The 19,131-nt window shown below is 40.5% G+C and overlaps 1 protein-coding gene across 1 annotated transcript in view; it reads right to left on the minus strand.

Annotated features, from left to right (window-relative positions):
* Positions 1 to 235: 235 nt before the first annotated feature.
* Positions 236 to 19,131, minus strand: part of CDYL2 (chromodomain Y like 2) — a 78,905-nt gene continuing 60,009 nt past the window's right edge. The window contains exons 3-7 of the mRNA XM_070952794.1: positions 16,736 to 16,953; positions 13,732 to 13,904; positions 6,812 to 7,022; positions 5,404 to 5,547; positions 236 to 707 (exon numbers count right to left, since the gene is read on the minus strand). Of these exons, the coding sequence (XP_070808895.1) occupies positions 549 to 707; positions 5,404 to 5,547; positions 6,812 to 7,022; positions 13,732 to 13,904; positions 16,736 to 16,953 (905 nt within the window). The 3' untranslated portion in view covers positions 236 to 548. The remainder of the gene's footprint in view (positions 708 to 5,403; positions 5,548 to 6,811; positions 7,023 to 13,731; positions 13,905 to 16,735; positions 16,954 to 19,131) is intronic.

A 19,131-nucleotide genomic window follows, 5' to 3' on the forward strand; every position in this document is an offset into this window, starting at 1 on the left:
CTTCTATTGTTAACGGTGGAACAAACCAAAAATATGGACATCTTCTTCAAGCAGGCCAGCCAGATAAATACGATTTAGGACAGCTGAAGCCATTTGGACAGATGCTGTGACAAGAGCTGCTTACAGGAAACAGGAATAAGTTAATTCATAATAATATTAAAAAAAAAATTAAGAAGACCAAAGAAGTAAGATTCGTGGTGTGCCTTAAAGGGTTACCATTAGTGCTTCTTCTGGCACATGGAATGTATATTTCTCTCCAGCCACATGGGTCCTCATATGCAACTCTTGCCAAAGGCTGAGTCAGCCTTTCCCTTCCACAAAGAAAAATCCATCCTGCTGGGAAGAATCGTTGAATACAACAAGGAAACTGGTGCAACCTCCGAGATGTTAGATATGTTCTTACAAAAGCCTCCGGGAGGATTTGCTCGATCTTGGTTTTTGGCTTTCATGTGATTCTTCTCAAACCAGGAGACATTCTGAAATCTCTTTGATCCCAGAACATTCTCCCCCCACACGCCCCTTCTTTTTTTTTTTTCCCTTCGATAATGTCAAACTTCATAGATCTTGTCTTGGAGATAGCTGAACAATGAATCTAGTCCTTTGGAAGAGCTCCAGAGCTGCTTTAACATCTGACATTCTTTCTCGTTCACGTCTTCAAGGCCAGATTTCAGGAAACTCCGAACCAGGCATTTCGATTCTTCTAAAACCTAAGGGAAAGCAATGACATTCCCATTCACTTATTCATTATTAATTAATATATTCATCCTGTGAGGAGCATAGCCCTGTCATCCAAGCCACCCACAGTCCTTTGCTATGAGATGGGCGGCAAATAAATTCAATGAATGAATGAATGAATGAATGAATGAATGAATAAATGTCTTCTAGAGAAAAAAGAGTTTAGAGTGAAAAAAACCTATTGGGCTCTTGGCTTCATTGGAGACCTTCTTTAGTCTCCATCTTGATTTTTTTTGACCCTCCCATGAACACTCCTTTCCTTTGAGACTGATTGATTGATTGATTGATTGATTGATTCAATTTCTATAGTCAACTTAATTAAGTGACTCGGGACAGCTTTATATTATAGAGTAATAAAATAGTTCATAAGAATGAACTGAAAAGTAGGAAACCTTGAGTTCATACAGTGCTCACTTTTGCTAGCCTTCCATAAATTACATATAGAAATGTAAATTTGATTTTTGCTGTGGGTTTCACACTTCCTGCCTTGTAACACTGGTTTATATTCTTATTGTTTTTACGATCCCAACAGATGCCTTGTTTGCGTTATTAGTTTTTAGTTCTGCTCATTGAAAGCTGGTTTGCGTTATTATCACAGTAGAACAAAAGGATATAATTGACATTAAAAAAAAAAAAATTGGTAAGCAGGAAGCATTCTTCGCTTCACTGTCCCAAAGGTGCTTTTTCAGGAGGCAACTGGACTTGCTTGTTTTTTCTTTGAAGATGTTTCACTTCTCATCCAAGAAGCTTCTTCAGCTCTGACAGGATAGTAGACTAGAATAGAATAACAGAGGTGGAAGGGACCTTGGAGGTCTTCTAGTCCAACCCTCTGCTTAGGCAGGAAACCCTACACCACTTCAGACAAATGGTTATCTAATCTCATTTACATTTACAACTTCTGGAGGCAAGTTGTTCCACTGATTAATTGTTCTAACCAGCAGGAAATTTCTCCTTAGTTCTAAATTGCTTCTCTCCTTGATTAGTTTCCACCCATTGCTTCTTGTCCTGCCCTCAGGTGCTTTGGAGAATAGCTTGACTCCCTCTTCTTTGTGGCAGCCCCTGAGATACTGGAACACTGCTATCATGTCTCCCCTAGATATGATATGTAATGAACAAGGAGATATTCAACCTGGAAATAAGGAGACATTTTCTGACAGTGAGAACAATCAACCCTTGGAACAGAAGTTGCCTTCAGAAGTTGTCCTGCTTTCAGGTGCTTTGGAGAATAGCTTGACTCCCTCTTCTTGGTGGCAGGTCCTGAGATACTGGAACACTGTTATCATGTCACCCCTGGTCCTTCTTTTCATTAAACTAGACATACCCAGTTCCTGCAACCGTTCTTCATATGTTTTAGTCTCCAGTCCCCTAATCCTCTTTGTTGCTCTTCTCTGCACTCTTTCTAGAGTCTCCACATCTTTTTTACATCGTGGCGACCAAAACTGGATGCAGTATTCCAAGTGTGGCCTTACCAAGGCATTATAAAGTGGTATTAACACTTCACGTGATCTTGATTCTATCCCTCTGTTTATGCAACCTAGGATAGTGGGGAATGGAAGGTCCAGTTTCCTCCTGAAAAAGCACCTTTGGGGCAATTGTAAATTGAAAAAGCACCTTTGGGGCAATTATAAATTGAGCCAATTATTTAATAATTTTAATTATTTTTAAATTTTGTCTGTCTTTGTGCTTTTAATCAAGCTGTACACCGCCCTGAGTCCTTCGGGAGAAGGGCGGTATAGAAATAAAATTATAAACAAACAAACAAACAAACAAACAAACAAACAAACAAACAAACAAACAAACAAAAACCATGACCTGGATGACTGAGAATCTCTACAGACTCTTAGCTTCACTGGCAATTTTTCTCTTGCTTTTATGCTTTTATGCCTTTCTTGATCTAGAGGACTTGAATGCTGTATGTTATAAAAAAAACTAAGCTGAAATGAAGGTGGAGGAGAGCACAGGGCCTGCCCAGGGTTCTCATCAGATCAAGAGCCTTATTGGCTCACCCAAGACACGAACACAGTACTTTTGTAATATGTGCTTCTTTTGTGCTTCCCTCCCCCCACAAACTTTTTGGAAGGAGATATAATCTATAATACATTTAATTAAAAGTCCCCGATGCTTTGCTGCTGCTCTTTCAAGTGAAAAGGGAAGCTATTCTGTCTTTACAGAGAGGATCAGGTTACAATCTTTCATACAAAGGTAGGGAGGGAAAAAATATTTCTCTATCAGCTTACATACGTTCCTCTCCACTGAAAATCGGGGACTTGCATAATGTGTGAAAAATAATTTAAGGTTGAATACACCAATACGGGAACTTAATGTTTTGCCTTGGGCAACCTTTGTGAACACCCAGAGAGCAATTTGGACCCATTTCCCACAGAAAAGAAAATACCGGAGGAACCAGGGAATCTCTGGGAAATAGGAGAAATGAATCTTGATCTTATGTCTCAGTAGTGGGGACATACGAATGTAATGTGGGACAGAGATTCCGGGGATAGCATATGTAGTTGAATTAAACTTTCTGTTTTCTTCTGAAACTTTTCTTTTCTTGGATTTATCCATGATTGGCCTACCGGGGGTCGAAAAGCTTAATAAATTGCACATTGGTGGGTGTCGCACATTGGCAGTCGTGATGCATATTTTGAGCAACAGGGAGCCGCAGCAGAGGGATGAAAGAGTCACATGCGGCTCCAGAGCCATGGGTTCCTGACACCTGGTGAAGATCATCTTGGGCAGTTTTTGGAGCTGGAGAGACCATAGCAGTAAGCAATGGGGAAAGAATATGTCATGCTCTGGACAGGATCATGGTTTTTTGCTGTGCTTCTCCCTCTGACTTTTATATAAGAACTTCTAGAAGTGTCCATTCATTTTCTTATTAAGCAGGTAATCTACATAAAGGCTATTGAAGGCTAACATTATAGCTGCCTGCATATTTTTTTTAATCTCAAACTTGTTCATTTATTCATGAAGCTAACTATGCCATAGATTTTCAGCAATTATGGTTGGAAGCATTCCAGAAGCTATCAAAGAAGCCATCAAAAGGCCTAGGATCATCCACTCTCTTTCATGAAAAAAAAAAAAAAAACAACTCAGTGAACACCGGCAATTCCTAGTATATTTTGTCCCCTAATCCAGTGTTTCTCAACCTTGACAACTTTAAGATATCATGTGGACTTCAGCTTCCAGAATTCCCCAGCCAACTATCAGCCATCAGTTTTGGGAGTTGAGATCCAGACATCTGAAAACTGCCAAGGTTGAACAACACTGTCCTAATCTTTTCAGGACATCGACTGTATAAAATAGACCTACAATTTCATCTTCAAGTTTTTTAGCTAGAGAGGATTTTTTGTGAAATGTTTCTTCTTCTTTTGGTGTTGGCATTCTTGTTTGCTTTGGAACATCTGAGAGCCTGGTGGCGCAGCAGACTAATAGCCTGTTATTATCATTCAGCTGCCTGCAATTACTGCTAGTTCGAATCTCCCCAGGCTCAAGGTTGACTCAGCCTTCCACCCTTTCTAAGGTAGGTAAATTGAGGACCCAGTTTGTGGAGGCAATAAGCTGACTTTGTATAAATATACAAAAGTATGAAGGCTATTGCTTAACGCATTGTAAACCGCCCTGAGTCTCCGGAGAAGGGCAGCATATAAATCAAATTAAAAAAAAAATCTCTGGAATCCACTTTTGATTATTTCATGTTTTACACTAGTTGGGATGGAGTTGCGCAACCTATATATTTAATAAAAAGTAAGTAAGAGTCAAGAGAGGGAGTGCTTTGCCTTAAGTCCCTTCTACAGGAGTTTCTGAAAGAGATGAGATGGGATACAGTTGGCACCAAAGAATTACCCTGAGGTAAAATGAGTGGCCAACAAACAAACGAATTGTCAGCCCTGGAGGCCATCTTTTACTTTGGATCTTCAGGGCTGCCACACTTGGTGGATGGGCATGCTGTGGGAAATGTGAGCGGGGTTGGATGGAGACAGGGTGAGATATATAGCCATAACAACATTATTTTCCTTGGGAGTCAAGGACGTTCAGCCTGCACCTGGAGAGACGTGGCTGGGAAACAACTCCAGTTGGGACGGGGACCTGATTGGACCATAGGATGGACATGTGGGAAGGAGCTTTGATTTTGATTTGGGTGGGGAAAACCCCGGGGACCTTTCAGATTTGGGTTTTCCCAGATGTGCCAATATGACATCTCTAATAAAACGGAACTTTCAGGAAGATGCCTGCCTTGGAGTTTTATTTCTGTTGGGGGTGTGTCAGGGTATGAAGAGTTAATAGCTGTAAGGTGATGAGAAGTTGTAAGCGGAGGCAACCGGAAGCTGATGCAATGGAATGAGGCAGCAGAGTTACTGCCACTTTTAGAAACTGCCTATATAAGGGAAGCCATTAGAGGGTGTTTCCTTTCTCATGTTCTCTCTTGCGTGTATCTCATTGCTCTCGGTGTGTAGCTGTATGATAAGGTATTTACCACATATAAGTCTGTAAATATTTAGCTGTATATAAATCACTGTTATTTATCTAAAGGCTCTGTGTGCTGTGTTTTGCTCCTGGGTTTATCTCATAATACTAGTTAAGCTACCTTAAACTCTGACAGGGTGTTACTTGGAACCCTGACACGAATTCTCCAAAGTTTTTCATAAAATCTCATATTCTTCTTACCACTGCACTGCAGGACGCCATTTCTTTTACTCTCAGCATCACTTCCTGCCCAAATGTGGTGGGCCAAAAGACTTGGGAGACAAGACCTCTGCTGCAGGCCTCTTGCGCCGTCAGCTTCCTTCCACAAAACAGCATCTCATTGGCCTACAAGGATTGAACATATTAGAATAGGACAACTTATTCTCCTCCTCCACGAAGAGTAACCACGAAACACAAGATGACAGCGCATACAAATTGGCACAAAATTTGGGATCTATTTAGTGGTAGATGCAAAAGTAGGATAAATAGAACAATAAGTCCTCACACCACACTGGGAAAAATGAATCAGATGAAGTACTCTGAAATCTCTTTTGTCTATGGTCTAGTGGGGATTGTAGATGGGTTAACCAAAGATCTTTCTTTTCCATTCTTATTTGATTTTTTAAACCTGATTTGGACTGAAGAGCTACTTAGAAATGGGAGCTTTAAATAGCAAATTGCCTCTTGACCATGAAAATATGCTCAAGATGGCATATTTCAATCATTATGTTTGCAAGCAACTGATTCAGCTGCTTTTCAGTAGCAGACAACTTGTAGCTCTTGAGTATTTGCTTTGCACATACAAATCAGAAATCCGGAGGGGAAAGAAACCAAGTGACTGGAAGACGTCTGCTACAAAGAGACGAGAAGTTCAATTTTTTTGGTCCAATATTCATCCATTAGGTCAGGAAAGAAATATCTGGAATAGAAAACCACATGTAGGACAGCACCATGGGTATGTCAAGCTATTTAACTGAAGTGGGACCATAGAACAGGGGTGCTATTTAGCAGGTTCTGACAGGTTCTGGAGAACCGGTAGTGGAAATTTTGAGTAGTTCGGAGAACCGGCATTCTTCCCCTGGAGTGGGGTGGGAATGGAGATTTTTTTTTTTGTAAATATTTTTTATTTATTTTTTCAAATTTAAACATAAAAACATAACTTTCAAGAGCAAAAATCTTGATCCGGTCATAGATGGTTACCACGCTTACATTCCTTTCACAAGCTCAATTCACAATTTCCATGACATCTTTTATAAATAAACAAAAAAAGAAGCTAAAAAAGAAATTCAAAACTTAAGAAAAAAACCAATTTTACCTCAAATTTAACATTTTCATCTATATAAATCCATTATATCTATCCAAAATTAGTTTCAAATTCACTTTCACTCATTTTTACATCTGCATAGCAATTCTAAACATATCTTTATTCTTCTTTACCTTATATTTTATACAAGGGAATGGAGATTTTACAGTATCCTTCCCCTGCCATGCCCAAGCCACGCCCGCCAAGCCACACCACGCCCGCCAAGCCATGCCCACAGAACCAGTAGTAAAAAAAAATTTGAATTCCACCCCTGCCATAGAACCATCTGAAAGAAGGAAATCTTACCAGAGCCACGCCCAATATCTGTGGAAATGTGTACGATGAACAGCCTGCAGGAGTGAGCCGAATGGTTGCGTAGGGTGTCTGGAACCAGGCCTTTTCACTTGCCCACACAATGTCGCAGAGTGGTAAAATTGATGCTCCCAAGCCTAGAGCAGGCCCATTGATGGCAACCACAATGGGCTTCTTAAACTGAATAAAGGCTTTCACAAAATCCCTGGAATAGGAAGATACGGATGGAAGTCACAATGAACTAATTGGTTTCATGAGAACTTTCGTCACTACATCAGACAGGACCTTCCACACGGTCAAACTCTACGTATTTCTCCAAAAGCCAATCAAAGGTTCTCATCCCACTTTTTTTTTTTCTCACAGTATATAGTAAGCAGAAACGTTAACACTTCTGAACGTGGCTATGCCGTCAAAACCATAATGTTCCATCTTGTCTTAAGATTAATGGAGGTTTTGTAGCTGTGGTTGATGTCTTTCAAACTGCCATGTACCCTGTTTTCCCCAAAATAACACCCCCCCCGATAATAAGCCCAATCGGGCTTTTGAGCGCATGGTAATAAGGCCAAGTGCTTATTTCAGGGTTCAAAAAAATATAAGACAGGGTCTTATTTTTGGGGAAACACGGAACTTCCTGATGGCTTTGCAATATGAACAACTGATATTTATGCATTACAGAATGGCTGTCTCATTTACTTTGGCCATGTCATGCAAGGAAATTCACTGGAGAAAGCAATTATCTTTGGAAGTGTTAGCATTAAAAGGAAACCAGGGCATTAAAAAAAACAACACAGGGAGTGGATACCATCAAAGTTGACACCAGCCAGAGCATAGAAAAACTCAAAGTAATGCAAGATTGGAAGATGTGGTGAGACCTGGCCCAACAAAATAGCTACTAGCTGGACATGACTGAATGGATAGTATCATCATCATCATCATCAAGAATGGTTCAGCTGTAAATCTTATCCCTCCCCAAATATTAACTGCTTGATATTTTGAGTTTTAAGACAATTCTTTCTCTCCCTCTCCTCTCCCTTTCTCCTTATATGTTCCTTCCTATACCAAAATATTAATCCAAAAGCAAAGATGATGAAGCAAAGATGGGGACTGGAGGCTAAAACATAAGAACAGTTGCAGGAATTGGGTATGTCTAGTTTAATGAAAAGAAGGACTAGGGAGACATGATAGCAGAGTTCCAGTATCTCAGGGGTTGCCACAAACAAGAGGGAGTCAAATTATTCTCCAAAGCACCTGAAGGCAGGAGAAGAAGCAATTGATGGAAACTAATCAAGGAGAGAAGCAACCTAGAACTAAGGAGAAATTGCCTGACAGTCAGAACAATTAATCAGTGGAACAACTTGCCTCCAGAAGTTGTGAATGCTCCAACACTGGAAGTTTTAAAGATGTTGGATAACCATTTGTCTGGAGTATGGCAGAAATGTGTGCCAGAGAGTAGACCGTTCTTTTGTAATTCCTCTCTGGACAAAGAGAAGACTGGAGATCGCCCATGAGTGCTCCACACAATTGCTCCTCATGAGGAGATTGCAAGGCAATGGTCTCCTGTGGGTTTAGAGCTCTGGGAGATGAGGGAACAGCCATTTTGTGGAAACCATAGTCGGTTCCTTTGAAAGGACACTAAGTTTGTATACTTCCTTTTCTAATCATGTTTGGAAATCACTTGTTATCTGCTTTTCAGCTGTTAGGAACTTTTGGCTCAATATATTTTAGAGCACCGAGTTTCCCTTATTGCTTAGCAAAAGAACTATTACATACATGTCTTTCACAGTTTTTTAACAATAAGACCTCCGAGTGCCCCCACAATTCTGTTATTCTGTATTGTCTACAACTAGAGATAATTTTTGGCACAGCTCAAAACAGAACTTCCAGGAATAGATGAAGCTGCTTTATACCTAGTTAAGTCATTGGCCTGTTGAGTTCAACGTTGGTTGCTGTCCAAGAGTTTTTCTTATCCCAGAAGGACACGTGGAAGATTCCAGGTTCAAATACTTATAGCCTAAAACCTGGAATCTTCTGAATATATACCGCTTGAGCTGCAGCGCTGTATTATGCCTTCTCAAATGAAAATATATTGTTATTTGGTATGAACATAATTGACAAAAATGAACCATGATTACATGGCTACAACTGGCGGAAGTCTGGCATGAGTCCAAATTGGATAGGACAATCCACAATTTGCATCTGAAAACCTGTCCTTCATATTATGTAGATTGGCATCGAACGTAATATGAGATGTATGAGAAGAAGGCAATATTTTAACTTTGAGAGTCTATTTGCATGTAAATGAAGCCATTTCCCTAAGAAGAAAAATCTTCAAACGTTGCCTTAAGAAGTCTGTGAATAGAGCTGAAACATGATGGAATCAAACCATGGAAAAAACGCTAACAAAATTCAAAGAGTGAGTTAAGAGAAAGATTGTTTTAGTTTTCTGCAAATTGGTGTTCTCCAGATATACTGAATTAGAAGTCTCGGAGCCCAAAGCTATGTTGGCTTAGAATTTTAGTAATTCTTAGTTTTCTTTGACTTACTGCCTTCTAAATATAATGAACTACATTTGGAAGGCAATCATTCAGGGGAAATCTGAGGATGGCTAACCAAAGCAGAAGTAGGAGAATTCAGATAACCTTCAACTAATCAATAAGATGCTAATTGCAGTCAGAGAGTTCTACTTTTTCTCTACTTCTCACAGTTTCACCTCAGTAAGTCCTCGCCTACACAGGTTTTTCTAAAGAGAAACTGAAGAATTAAAAGTGTCTGCCAGAAAGGAAGAGCCAATTTGATTAATTAAAAAAAAGAAATATTTAAGTGAGACACCACTTAAAAAAATTACAGATCAACACAAAATAGTTTTTATCTATCTGCAACAGGATATGAAATTGAATAAACAGTAAAACAATTGAATTTGAATGAATCTAGAGCACCTGATGGTATCTCTACAATTTACTATAAAACTTTCCAAGACATTCTGACCTGTAATCAAGGCAATGAATAAAATTCAGATACATGAAGAATTTCCTTTGGCATGGAAAGAAACACTTCTTTTTTTAAAAAAAAAAAATCCTGTTTTTTAAAAAATAAAGAAGTATTCAACCTATCTGAATTTTGCAGACCCATCTCCTTACTGAACGTGGACTGCAAACTTTTTATGGCAGTACTTGCAAAGAGAAATAATATCAGGCATATCATAAATGTTATTGATAAGACAAATCAAAAGAACAAAAAAAAAATGCTTTGATTTTCCTTTATGCTGAAAAAGCCTTTGACAATTTTGGAATGATCTTTTAATGTTTGCAGCTCTGAAGAAAATGGGTTACAGCTCTAATTTTTTGACATCAATACAGTATATTTATAAAGGACAAAAAGTCCATAGTGAATGGCCTCACCTTGGAGCAATGCACAATATACCGAAAGGGATAAGACCGTGTTCTCCCCTTTCTTTTTCTTAGAATATAAAATCACAAAGTTGGAAGGGACCTTGGAGGTCTTCTAGACCAGCCCCTGCTGAAGCAGGAGATCCTGTAGCTTCATTCTTTCATTCATATCATTTTCATTCCTGATTAGAACTACAACTTCTGCCAACTTGAATCCATCAAGAATGTAGAATTTAAGGAATCAAAATCCACTACAGAAGAACATAAGCTGCAATTATTTTCTGATGATATTATGCTCAAAATTACTCAGCCCAGAGAATTTTTAATATTGTTGGTTGGCGTATAGAATTTGGTCTATTTTTTTTTTTTTTTAAATTTGATTTATATGCCGCCCTTCTCCGAAGACTCAGGGCGGCTTACAATGTGCTCAGCAATATTGAACTAATCAAGGGAAACTATTGAACTATTGAACTAATCAAGGGAAAAAAATCCTCAAACTTTGGTATGGAATTTGACAGGATGAAAAACAACATGCCAACAGTTCTGCTAATTTGTTTTTGACGAAGAAGACTTTTTAAAGGAATAATTATTCATCAAATTGGAAAACTATATCAAGAGAAACTTCTAGACAGAAAAAGTTAAATCTGTTTTGGTTAAGGAGAATCCCAGCTGTCAATATGAATATTCTACCAACACTAAACTTCCTTTTTCAAGGGATTCCAGTATTCATGAAAGTAAAATATTAAATGTTTGGCACAGACAAGTAATGAATTATATCTGTTCCAACAAAAAGCCAAGGTTTAAATTAAAAAATGTGCAGAGCTCAAGAGAACAAGACGGGATTGCAGTTCCAAATCTTACAGTGTAGTATGCTCTAGACATGTTAGGCTACCTAACATAAAACAGAATACTAAGGTTGGAAGGGACCTTAGACGTCTTCCAGTCCAACCCCCTGCTCAAGCAGAAGACCCTATGCCCGTGATGGCGAACTTATGGCATGCGTGTCACAGGTGGCACATATCGGTGGGCACGCAACCTCAGCTCCGGTGCATGCCAGCTAATTTTCGGGCCTTCGAGGCCCACCAGAAGTAGGGAAAAAGGCTGTTACCTGCCTCCAGAGAGCCTCAGGGGGTGGTGGGGAAGGCCTGTTTTTCTCTCCCCCCCAAGCTCCGGAGCCTTTCTAGGAGTCTGGAGAGGGCATAAATGGCCTTCCCCAACCCCCTGGACCATTTTCGCCATCCCCAGACTCCTAGAAAGGCTCTGGAGCCTGGGGACAGCAAAAAACAGGCCTTCCAGGTCATCATGTGCCAAGAGTGGGGATGGCGGGGGTGGGTGGGTCGTGTGCGCATGCGTGGGGCGCATAGAATTATGGGTGTGGTCACGTGCATGCGTGATCCCCCCCCACTCCTGGCACACAATGGCAAAAAGGCTAGCCATCACTGCCTTGTGCCATTCCAGACAAATGGCTCTCCAGTCTCTTTTTGAAAACCTCCAGTAATGGAGTACCCACAAGTTCTAGAAGTATTCCATAACATGAATTTCAGAATGGAATATGGAAGAAGCAAGCCTTCCGGAGTGGCTGTATAGATATATTTGGGCTGGCACACATTGCAACAAGCAACCTATAAGTAATTATGCAATATTAAGTAACCTACTAAATATAAGGGATAAGTATAGGAGAAGAAAAGATCTCTTGTTATTCTGTTTGGTTGCTTTGCTATCATCTATTTTTATGAAGACGATGATAGCACCATCTTAGCTCATATTGCCATGGGCAAAATCATAATTTGTTTAGATCACAATGTTTTGGAGTCCTCGTGGACAACCATTTAAATATGAGCCAGCAATGTGCAGCTGTTGCCAAAAAAGCCAACACAGTTCTATGCTACATAAACAGAGGGATAGAATCAAGATCACCTGAAGTGTTAATACCACTTTATAATGCCTTGGTAAGGCCACACTTGGAATATTGCATCCAGTTTTCGTTGCCAAGATGTAAACAAAGATGTGGAGACTCTAGAAAGAGTGCAGAGAAGAGCAACAAAGATAATTAGGGGACTGGAGGCTAAAACATATGAAGAACGGTTGCAGGAACTAGGTATGTCTAGTTTAATGAAAAGAAGGACTAGGGGGACATGATAGCAGTGTTCCAATATCTCAGGGGCTGCCACAAAGAAGAGGGAGTCAACCTATTCTCCAAAGCACCTGAGGGCAGGACAAGAAGCAATGGGTGGAAACTAATCTAGGAGAGAAGCAACTTAGAACTAAGGAGAAATTTCCTGACAGTTAGAACAATGAATCAGTGGAACAACTTATCTCCAGAAGTTGTGAATGTTCCAACACCGGAAGTATTTAAGAAGATGTTAACAGATTAACAGAGTTGGAGGGGACCTTGTAGGTCATCTAGTCCAACACATACACACCCCCGCCCAAGCAGGAGACCCTACACCATTTCTGACAGATGGCAGTCCAGTCTCTTCTTGAAAGCTTCCAGTGATGAACTACCCACAACTTCCAAAGGCAACTTCTGTTCCATGGGCTGATTGTTCTTACTGTCAGAAAATGTCTCCTTATTTCCAGGTTGAATATCTCCTTATTCATTACATATCATATATGGTCTAATCTGTCTTGGTGGATAACCATTTGTCTGAAGTGGTGTAGGGTTTCCTGCCTAAGCAGGGGGTTGGACTAGAAGACCTCCAAGGTCCCTTCCAATTCAGCTATTCTATTCTATTCTATTCTATTCTATTCTATTCTATTCTATTCTATTCTATTCTATTCTATTCTATTCTATTCTATTCCATTCCATTCCATTCCATTCCATTCCATCCCATCCCATCCCATCCCATCCCATCCCATCCCATCCCATCCCATCCCATCCCATCTAATTCTGTTCTATTCTATTCTATTCTATTCTATTCTATTCTATTCTATTCTATTCTATTCTATTCTATTCTATTCCATTCCATTCCATTCCATTCCATTCCATTCCATTCCATTCCATTCCATTCCATCCCATCCCATCCCATCCCATCCCATCCCATCTAATTCTGTTCTGTTCTATTCTATTCTATTCTATTCTATTCTATTCTATTCTATTCTATTCTATTCTATTCTATTCTATTCTATTCTATTCTATTCTATTCTATTCTATTCTATTCCATTCCATTCCATTCCATTCCATTCCATTCCATTCCATTCTTCTATTCTTATTGATAACTGGATAAAGATAACATCTCTCAAATTTCTTACTATACGATTTCTTCTGCCTTCAGCTGGGTACAAGCCCTCAATGTGGCAGCTAAAGAATTTACAGACAGGAGGAAGAATATTTAAGAAGTTTGCATCAACCCAGCTACGCATGCTGAGCAAATATACACCACATCAAGAAAATGTAAATATCAAACACCTCTTTCATTTGACCTAGCCAACCCAATTCAAACGTTAAAATAAATAAAACCATATCCTCTGTCGTAGGCTGAGGATGAATTTTTTCCTGTCTGGAGGATTCCAAAACCCCAAATTCACCTTATAGCCTCAGCGATCCGGGTGCTTTCTTTTCTTCGGTCGCTGGATAACCTTCCAATTAGGTAAGAATAGTCCAAGCCGCTACAAAATACACTGCCTACGGCACTGAGCAGCAGGAGCTTGCTATCATCAGCGGATGCGTTGCAAAGGGCTCTTCGGACCTCCTTCATAATCTGCAGAGAAACAAACAACAGTCCAGTTCTTTTTACACGAATCATGGAATATTTACCCTGTTTTTATTTTTGTTGTTGTTGCTTCAAATCTGACACGGGATAACAGCATCTTTGCTTCCTACCAACCGGTTTCTCCAACATTTTTCAAATCTATATTTCATATCCGCTTTTGACATAATTCCTAACATCAAAGGAAACAAACGTATAGCGACCCAGAGGAGGAGGAGGAGGCGGCAAAAGGAAGGACACAAGGGTGCTTTGATTTTTGCTCAGTAAGGTAAAAATAAAGATTCCCCTGCACATGTGTGCTTGTCATTTCCGGCTCTAGAGGGCGCTGCTCATCTCTGTTTCTAAACCGAAGAGCCAGCGCTATCCAAAGACATTTCTGTGGTTATGTGGCATGACTCAACACTGAAGGTGCACGGAGCGCTGTTACCTTCCCACCAAAGGTGGTTCCTGTTTTTCTACTTACATTTTTTACCTGCTTTCGAACTGCTAGGTTGGCAGAAGCTGGGACAAGTAACGGGAGCTCACTCCGTTACACGGCACTAGGGATTCAAACCGCTGAACTGCCGACCTTTCTGATCGACAAGCTCAGTATCAAAGGTTGGAAAGTGGTTTTCAGCAATCTGCCTTAGCCCAGGGATCCCCAACCCCTGGTCTATTGGGCCACAGCATGCCAGAAACTAGGCCACGCAAACAAGCGAAGCCCCGTCTGCGGGATGCAGGCAGCATGAGAAACCATGGCCGCTCCAGTCCGCGGAAAAACAGTTCCGGGTGGAACTAGTTCCGGGTGCCCAAAAGGTTGGGGGCCGCTGTCATAGTGGATAGCTCAGCAGACTAATGCATTGTAATTTAACTCCAGCTGTCTGCAATTAGTAAGTTCAAATCTCGCCAGGCTCAAGGTTGACTCAGCCTTCCATCCTTTCTAAGGTAGGTAAATTGAGGACCCAGTTTGTGGGGGCAATAAGCTGACTTTGTATAAATATACAAAAGGATGAAGGCTATTGCTTAACGCATTGTAAGCCACCCTGAGTCTCCGGAGAAGGGCGGCATAGAAATCAAATTTAAAAAATAAAAATAAAAATGAAGAACTTTCATTTCAAAAGTGTAAATCTGATGAGGGTGTTTGGAAATCTTTTTGTTTGTATAGGCACAGCTGCTTTGCCGCTAGGAATACCCTTTTACAAAAATGCCTCTGAAAACACTTCAGATTCTGGTCCCCTCTGGCTGTTTTGATAATCCGAGAAGCAATACATGAAGCTTGCCATCAACATGACCGCCATGCCATTTCACGCACCGTATCCTTTATGCCTGCAAATACAGATGGTCCTTGATTTACGACCGCAATTAATTCCAAAATTTCCGTTGCTGAGTGAAACATTTGTTAACTGAATTTTGCCCCATTATATGACCTTTCTTGCCACAGTTATTAAGTGAATCATTGCAGTTGTTAAATTAGTAACCCGGTTGTTAAGTGAATCTGGATTCCCCATTGTTCTTTCTTGCCAGAAGGTCACAAAAGAGGATCACATGACCCCAGAACACTGCAACCGTCATAAATATGAGACAGTTGCCAAGAATTTTGATCATGTGATCTTGGGGATGCTGCAACGGTCACAAGTGAGAGAAATGGTCGTAAGTCATTTTTTTTCAGTGTCGTTGTAAGTCTGAATGGTCACTAAATGAACTGCTGTAAGTGGAGGACGACCTGTATAGCCAAAAGAGGCATATACAGGAACTGTCACATCAAATAAAACCTTTATTGTCAATGCACAACATGTGTACAATGAGATTGAATATTATAATGCCTTATTTTACATGAGATGAATGGCAGCTGTACCTCCATATTATTTATGTTGATTGAGTTATTGATTTATATTTATTCTCTTCCAGCAGAAACATCCTGCAGAAGCCACAGGGATGTCATGCATATCACATCATCATGGAAATGATGTAATTTGTATTAGAATCATAAGACTGGAAAGAACCTGAGAGGTCTTCAGTCTAACCCTACTCAAGATACTAACCCAGTCAAACGGCTGTCTAGTTCTCCAGCATTGGTGCACTCACTACTCTCGGAGACAAGCTATTCCAGTGATTAATTATTGTTAATTAATGTTATTAGATAATTGTTATGAATTATTCTCACTTTCAGGAAAATTCTCCTTAGTTCTAGGTTGCATCTCTGTTTAACAAGTTTCTACCGATTACATCTTGTCCTGTCCTCAGAGGCTTTGGAGAATACATTGGGCTCCCCCCCTCTTCTCTATGACACTCCTCAAGTACTGGAAGACAGTTATCAAGTTATCTCTAGTTCTTCTCTTGGAGAAGGATTATTAATTGCATAATATCCCACAGACACCCATGCTTTGAACCAGTGTTAAGTCTAATTTGTAATTGTCCAAAGAGGGAACTTTTTTCTCTGCCTTCCAGCTAATCTCTCAAATATTTATGTCCTTCAGATTGATTGCACCCTCGACAAAGAACGAAAGCTCAAAAACAAAACAAAACAAAAACCCACCAAAAACTGATCCAAGTTATAGGAAACCTTTGATACCTGGAGCTGAATCCAACTCTACATACTGTGACAGGAAAGGTAAAATAATATAAGTAAACATTGACAAAGTTGTACATGTACTTCAAACCTGCAAAGTTGTACATGTACTTCAAACCCCCCCCCCAATTCTGGTCTCCCCTTCAAAAATTAAAATCAGAAATGGAATTCAAGGGAGTTATTTCATTATGGGATAAATGATAAACAGAGGGATGCTTTTATGGCTATTGATCGCGTCCCACTGTTCTCTTCGATTGGATGTTCACCTGCGTACCTCTGGAGTCAGTGCATTGTTATCTGAGGTCTGACTGGACAGGAGGATGTGTGTGAATCCATCTTCTTTGCGTACAACAATGTCTCTAAACCGACAGTTGCTTTCATTCTGACGCACGCTGTACCTGAGTCTCTTATCGAAGACGTAACCCTTTTCACTCTCCAGTTTCCGTTTCACAGTGGTGTGAAGATTCAGGCCTCCATTGGCAAGAGAGGAACCTTTCAAAAAGCAAAGGGGAAGTAGGAACACAAGTTAATATCTCAACCGATCCAAAGTACTGCATTCAGTTTTGGTCGCTACGATGTAAAAAAGATGTGGAGACTCTAGAACAGGGATGGCTAACCTTTTCTGGACTGAGTGCCCAAAGCGAACCCCCAAAATGCAATGTGCATATGGGCCGTGCGCATGCGTCCTGCCCCCGTGCATGCTCCCCACTCCCTTCACATGCGCGGATGGTCCCCGCACGTGCCCGCCCCATGCATGTGCATGCACTCCCCGTGCCTCCCGCATGCACCCACGCCCCCCTACGCCCCTCCCCTGTGCATGCACGACAGAGACCCGACGACCAGCTGGATGGCGGGAGGTGCGCACGCATGCGCGGTGACGCTGAACTGGGGCAACGGCTCGTGTGTCCACAGAGAGGGCGCTGCGTGCCACCTGTGGGACGTGTGCCATAGGTTCGCCATACGGTCCTAGGTATTTTTCTGACTGTCTACCTAATGAAGCAACGATGAAGTACTGATGTAAAATGTGAGGTTCCCACAATCAATGGGAGTGATGCAGTGGTGTGTTGCTCCTGGTTCACTCCAGTTCGGGCGAACCGGTAGCAGCAGCGGCAGTGGGAGGCTCTGTTCACCTGCCCAGTTGTCATAAAAAACGCTCTGCGCATGCGCAGAAGAGCCACACGCTCACTCGAACCAGTAGCGCTGGGATTTGAAACCCACTACTGGAGCGATGGCTAGGGTTTTCTTTCCTTCCTGGGAATTTACCATCCTGAGTTAATCAGACCACTGTAAGGATGGTATGTCTCCTGCTTCAAAATGGAAGGAATATGTGATGGATTTTGGATGAGAAAACAGGAATGTGTTAATTTTCCTGCTATTTTGATATCAAAGAGCAATTCACCCAGAATGCCACTTTTGATATGCAAAGCTGATCATCTCCTCCTCCTCTCCTTCCTCATTTTGCCTTGCAGTGAGGATTTACAGGCCCAATAAATAGAAATTGGCCTAATAAATAAGGGCAATTGATAGTGGCCCCCAATGCAATCTTTATAGAAGTTTTGCTGAGAAAAAGGGAAACGTGAACTTGAGATTTATGGGTTTTAAGATTAGAAATGGTAGCTTGTGGAAGAAAGGAAATGATGAGGTAGCTTCAGAGAATGAGGGCAAAATATAAATGAATTTATAACCACTGTCAAGAAGATCAGAAGCTGCTTTTTTATAGTTTTATTTTATTTTCCTTTCCTTTTATTTTCTGTTTCTATTTTCACTACTTACTATTGTTCTTTATAGTCTTGATATATATATATCTATATATCAGATAGTAGATACATTAAAGGTAAAAGGTAAAGGTAAAGGTTCCCCTTGCACAAACTTGCTAGTTGTTCCTGACTCTAGGGGGCGGTGCTCATCTCCGTTTCAAAGCCGAAGAGCCAGCGCTGTCCGAAGACGTCTCCATGGTCATGTGGCTGGCATGACTAAACACAAAAGGCGCATGGAACGCTGTTACCTTTCCACCAGGTAACAGGAGCTCACCCTATTACGAGGCGCTAGGGATTCGAACTGCTGAGCTGTCGACCTTTCGATCAACAAGCTCAGCTTAGCCACTGAGCCACTGTGTCCCCCTTCATTAAAGGTACTGGCCACTAACGCCATTTAGAGACTTCACTTTGTTAAATAATCTATTAATCTTTTGGAAAGCAGGATTGTAAAGTATTCAAGCTCCGATCAAATTTGTGGGTCTAATATTTGGTCTAAATAGGGCTACTTCTTTGCATATTATTTTTCTCTGAATTTTGTAATGCAGTTAATTTTAAAGCAATCCAAAGAATTACCAAATTCGTATTACCAAAGGGTATTTGAAACATTCTTAAAACGTAGCATGAAATACTTTTAATCTATGTGAAGCAACATGCGTTTATAGAATATGCATTTAAATAGGAGCTCTTGTACAGATTTAAATAAAATTGTGCATGGAAGATAAGGTCTAAGCCATTTTGAATGCTTTTAAAGTAGAAAGTGCAACATATTTTAATGCAATCAATATAATGAATAAATGAATAATGAATGAATCATTTGTCCGTCCCTTATAAACGTCCAAAGCTTTTTTCAGTGATGGTTCATATTTTAGAATTATGTTCTACAAGAAATTAATAAGGTTAGCTATTAAGGTTT

This window comes from Pituophis catenifer, unplaced genomic scaffold (genome assembly GCF_029215685.1).
Source record: "Pituophis catenifer annectens isolate HBS135680 unplaced genomic scaffold, rPitCat1.0.hap2 SCAF_13, whole genome shotgun sequence".
Classification (NCBI taxonomy): domain Eukaryota; kingdom Metazoa; phylum Chordata; class Lepidosauria; order Squamata; family Colubridae; genus Pituophis; species Pituophis catenifer.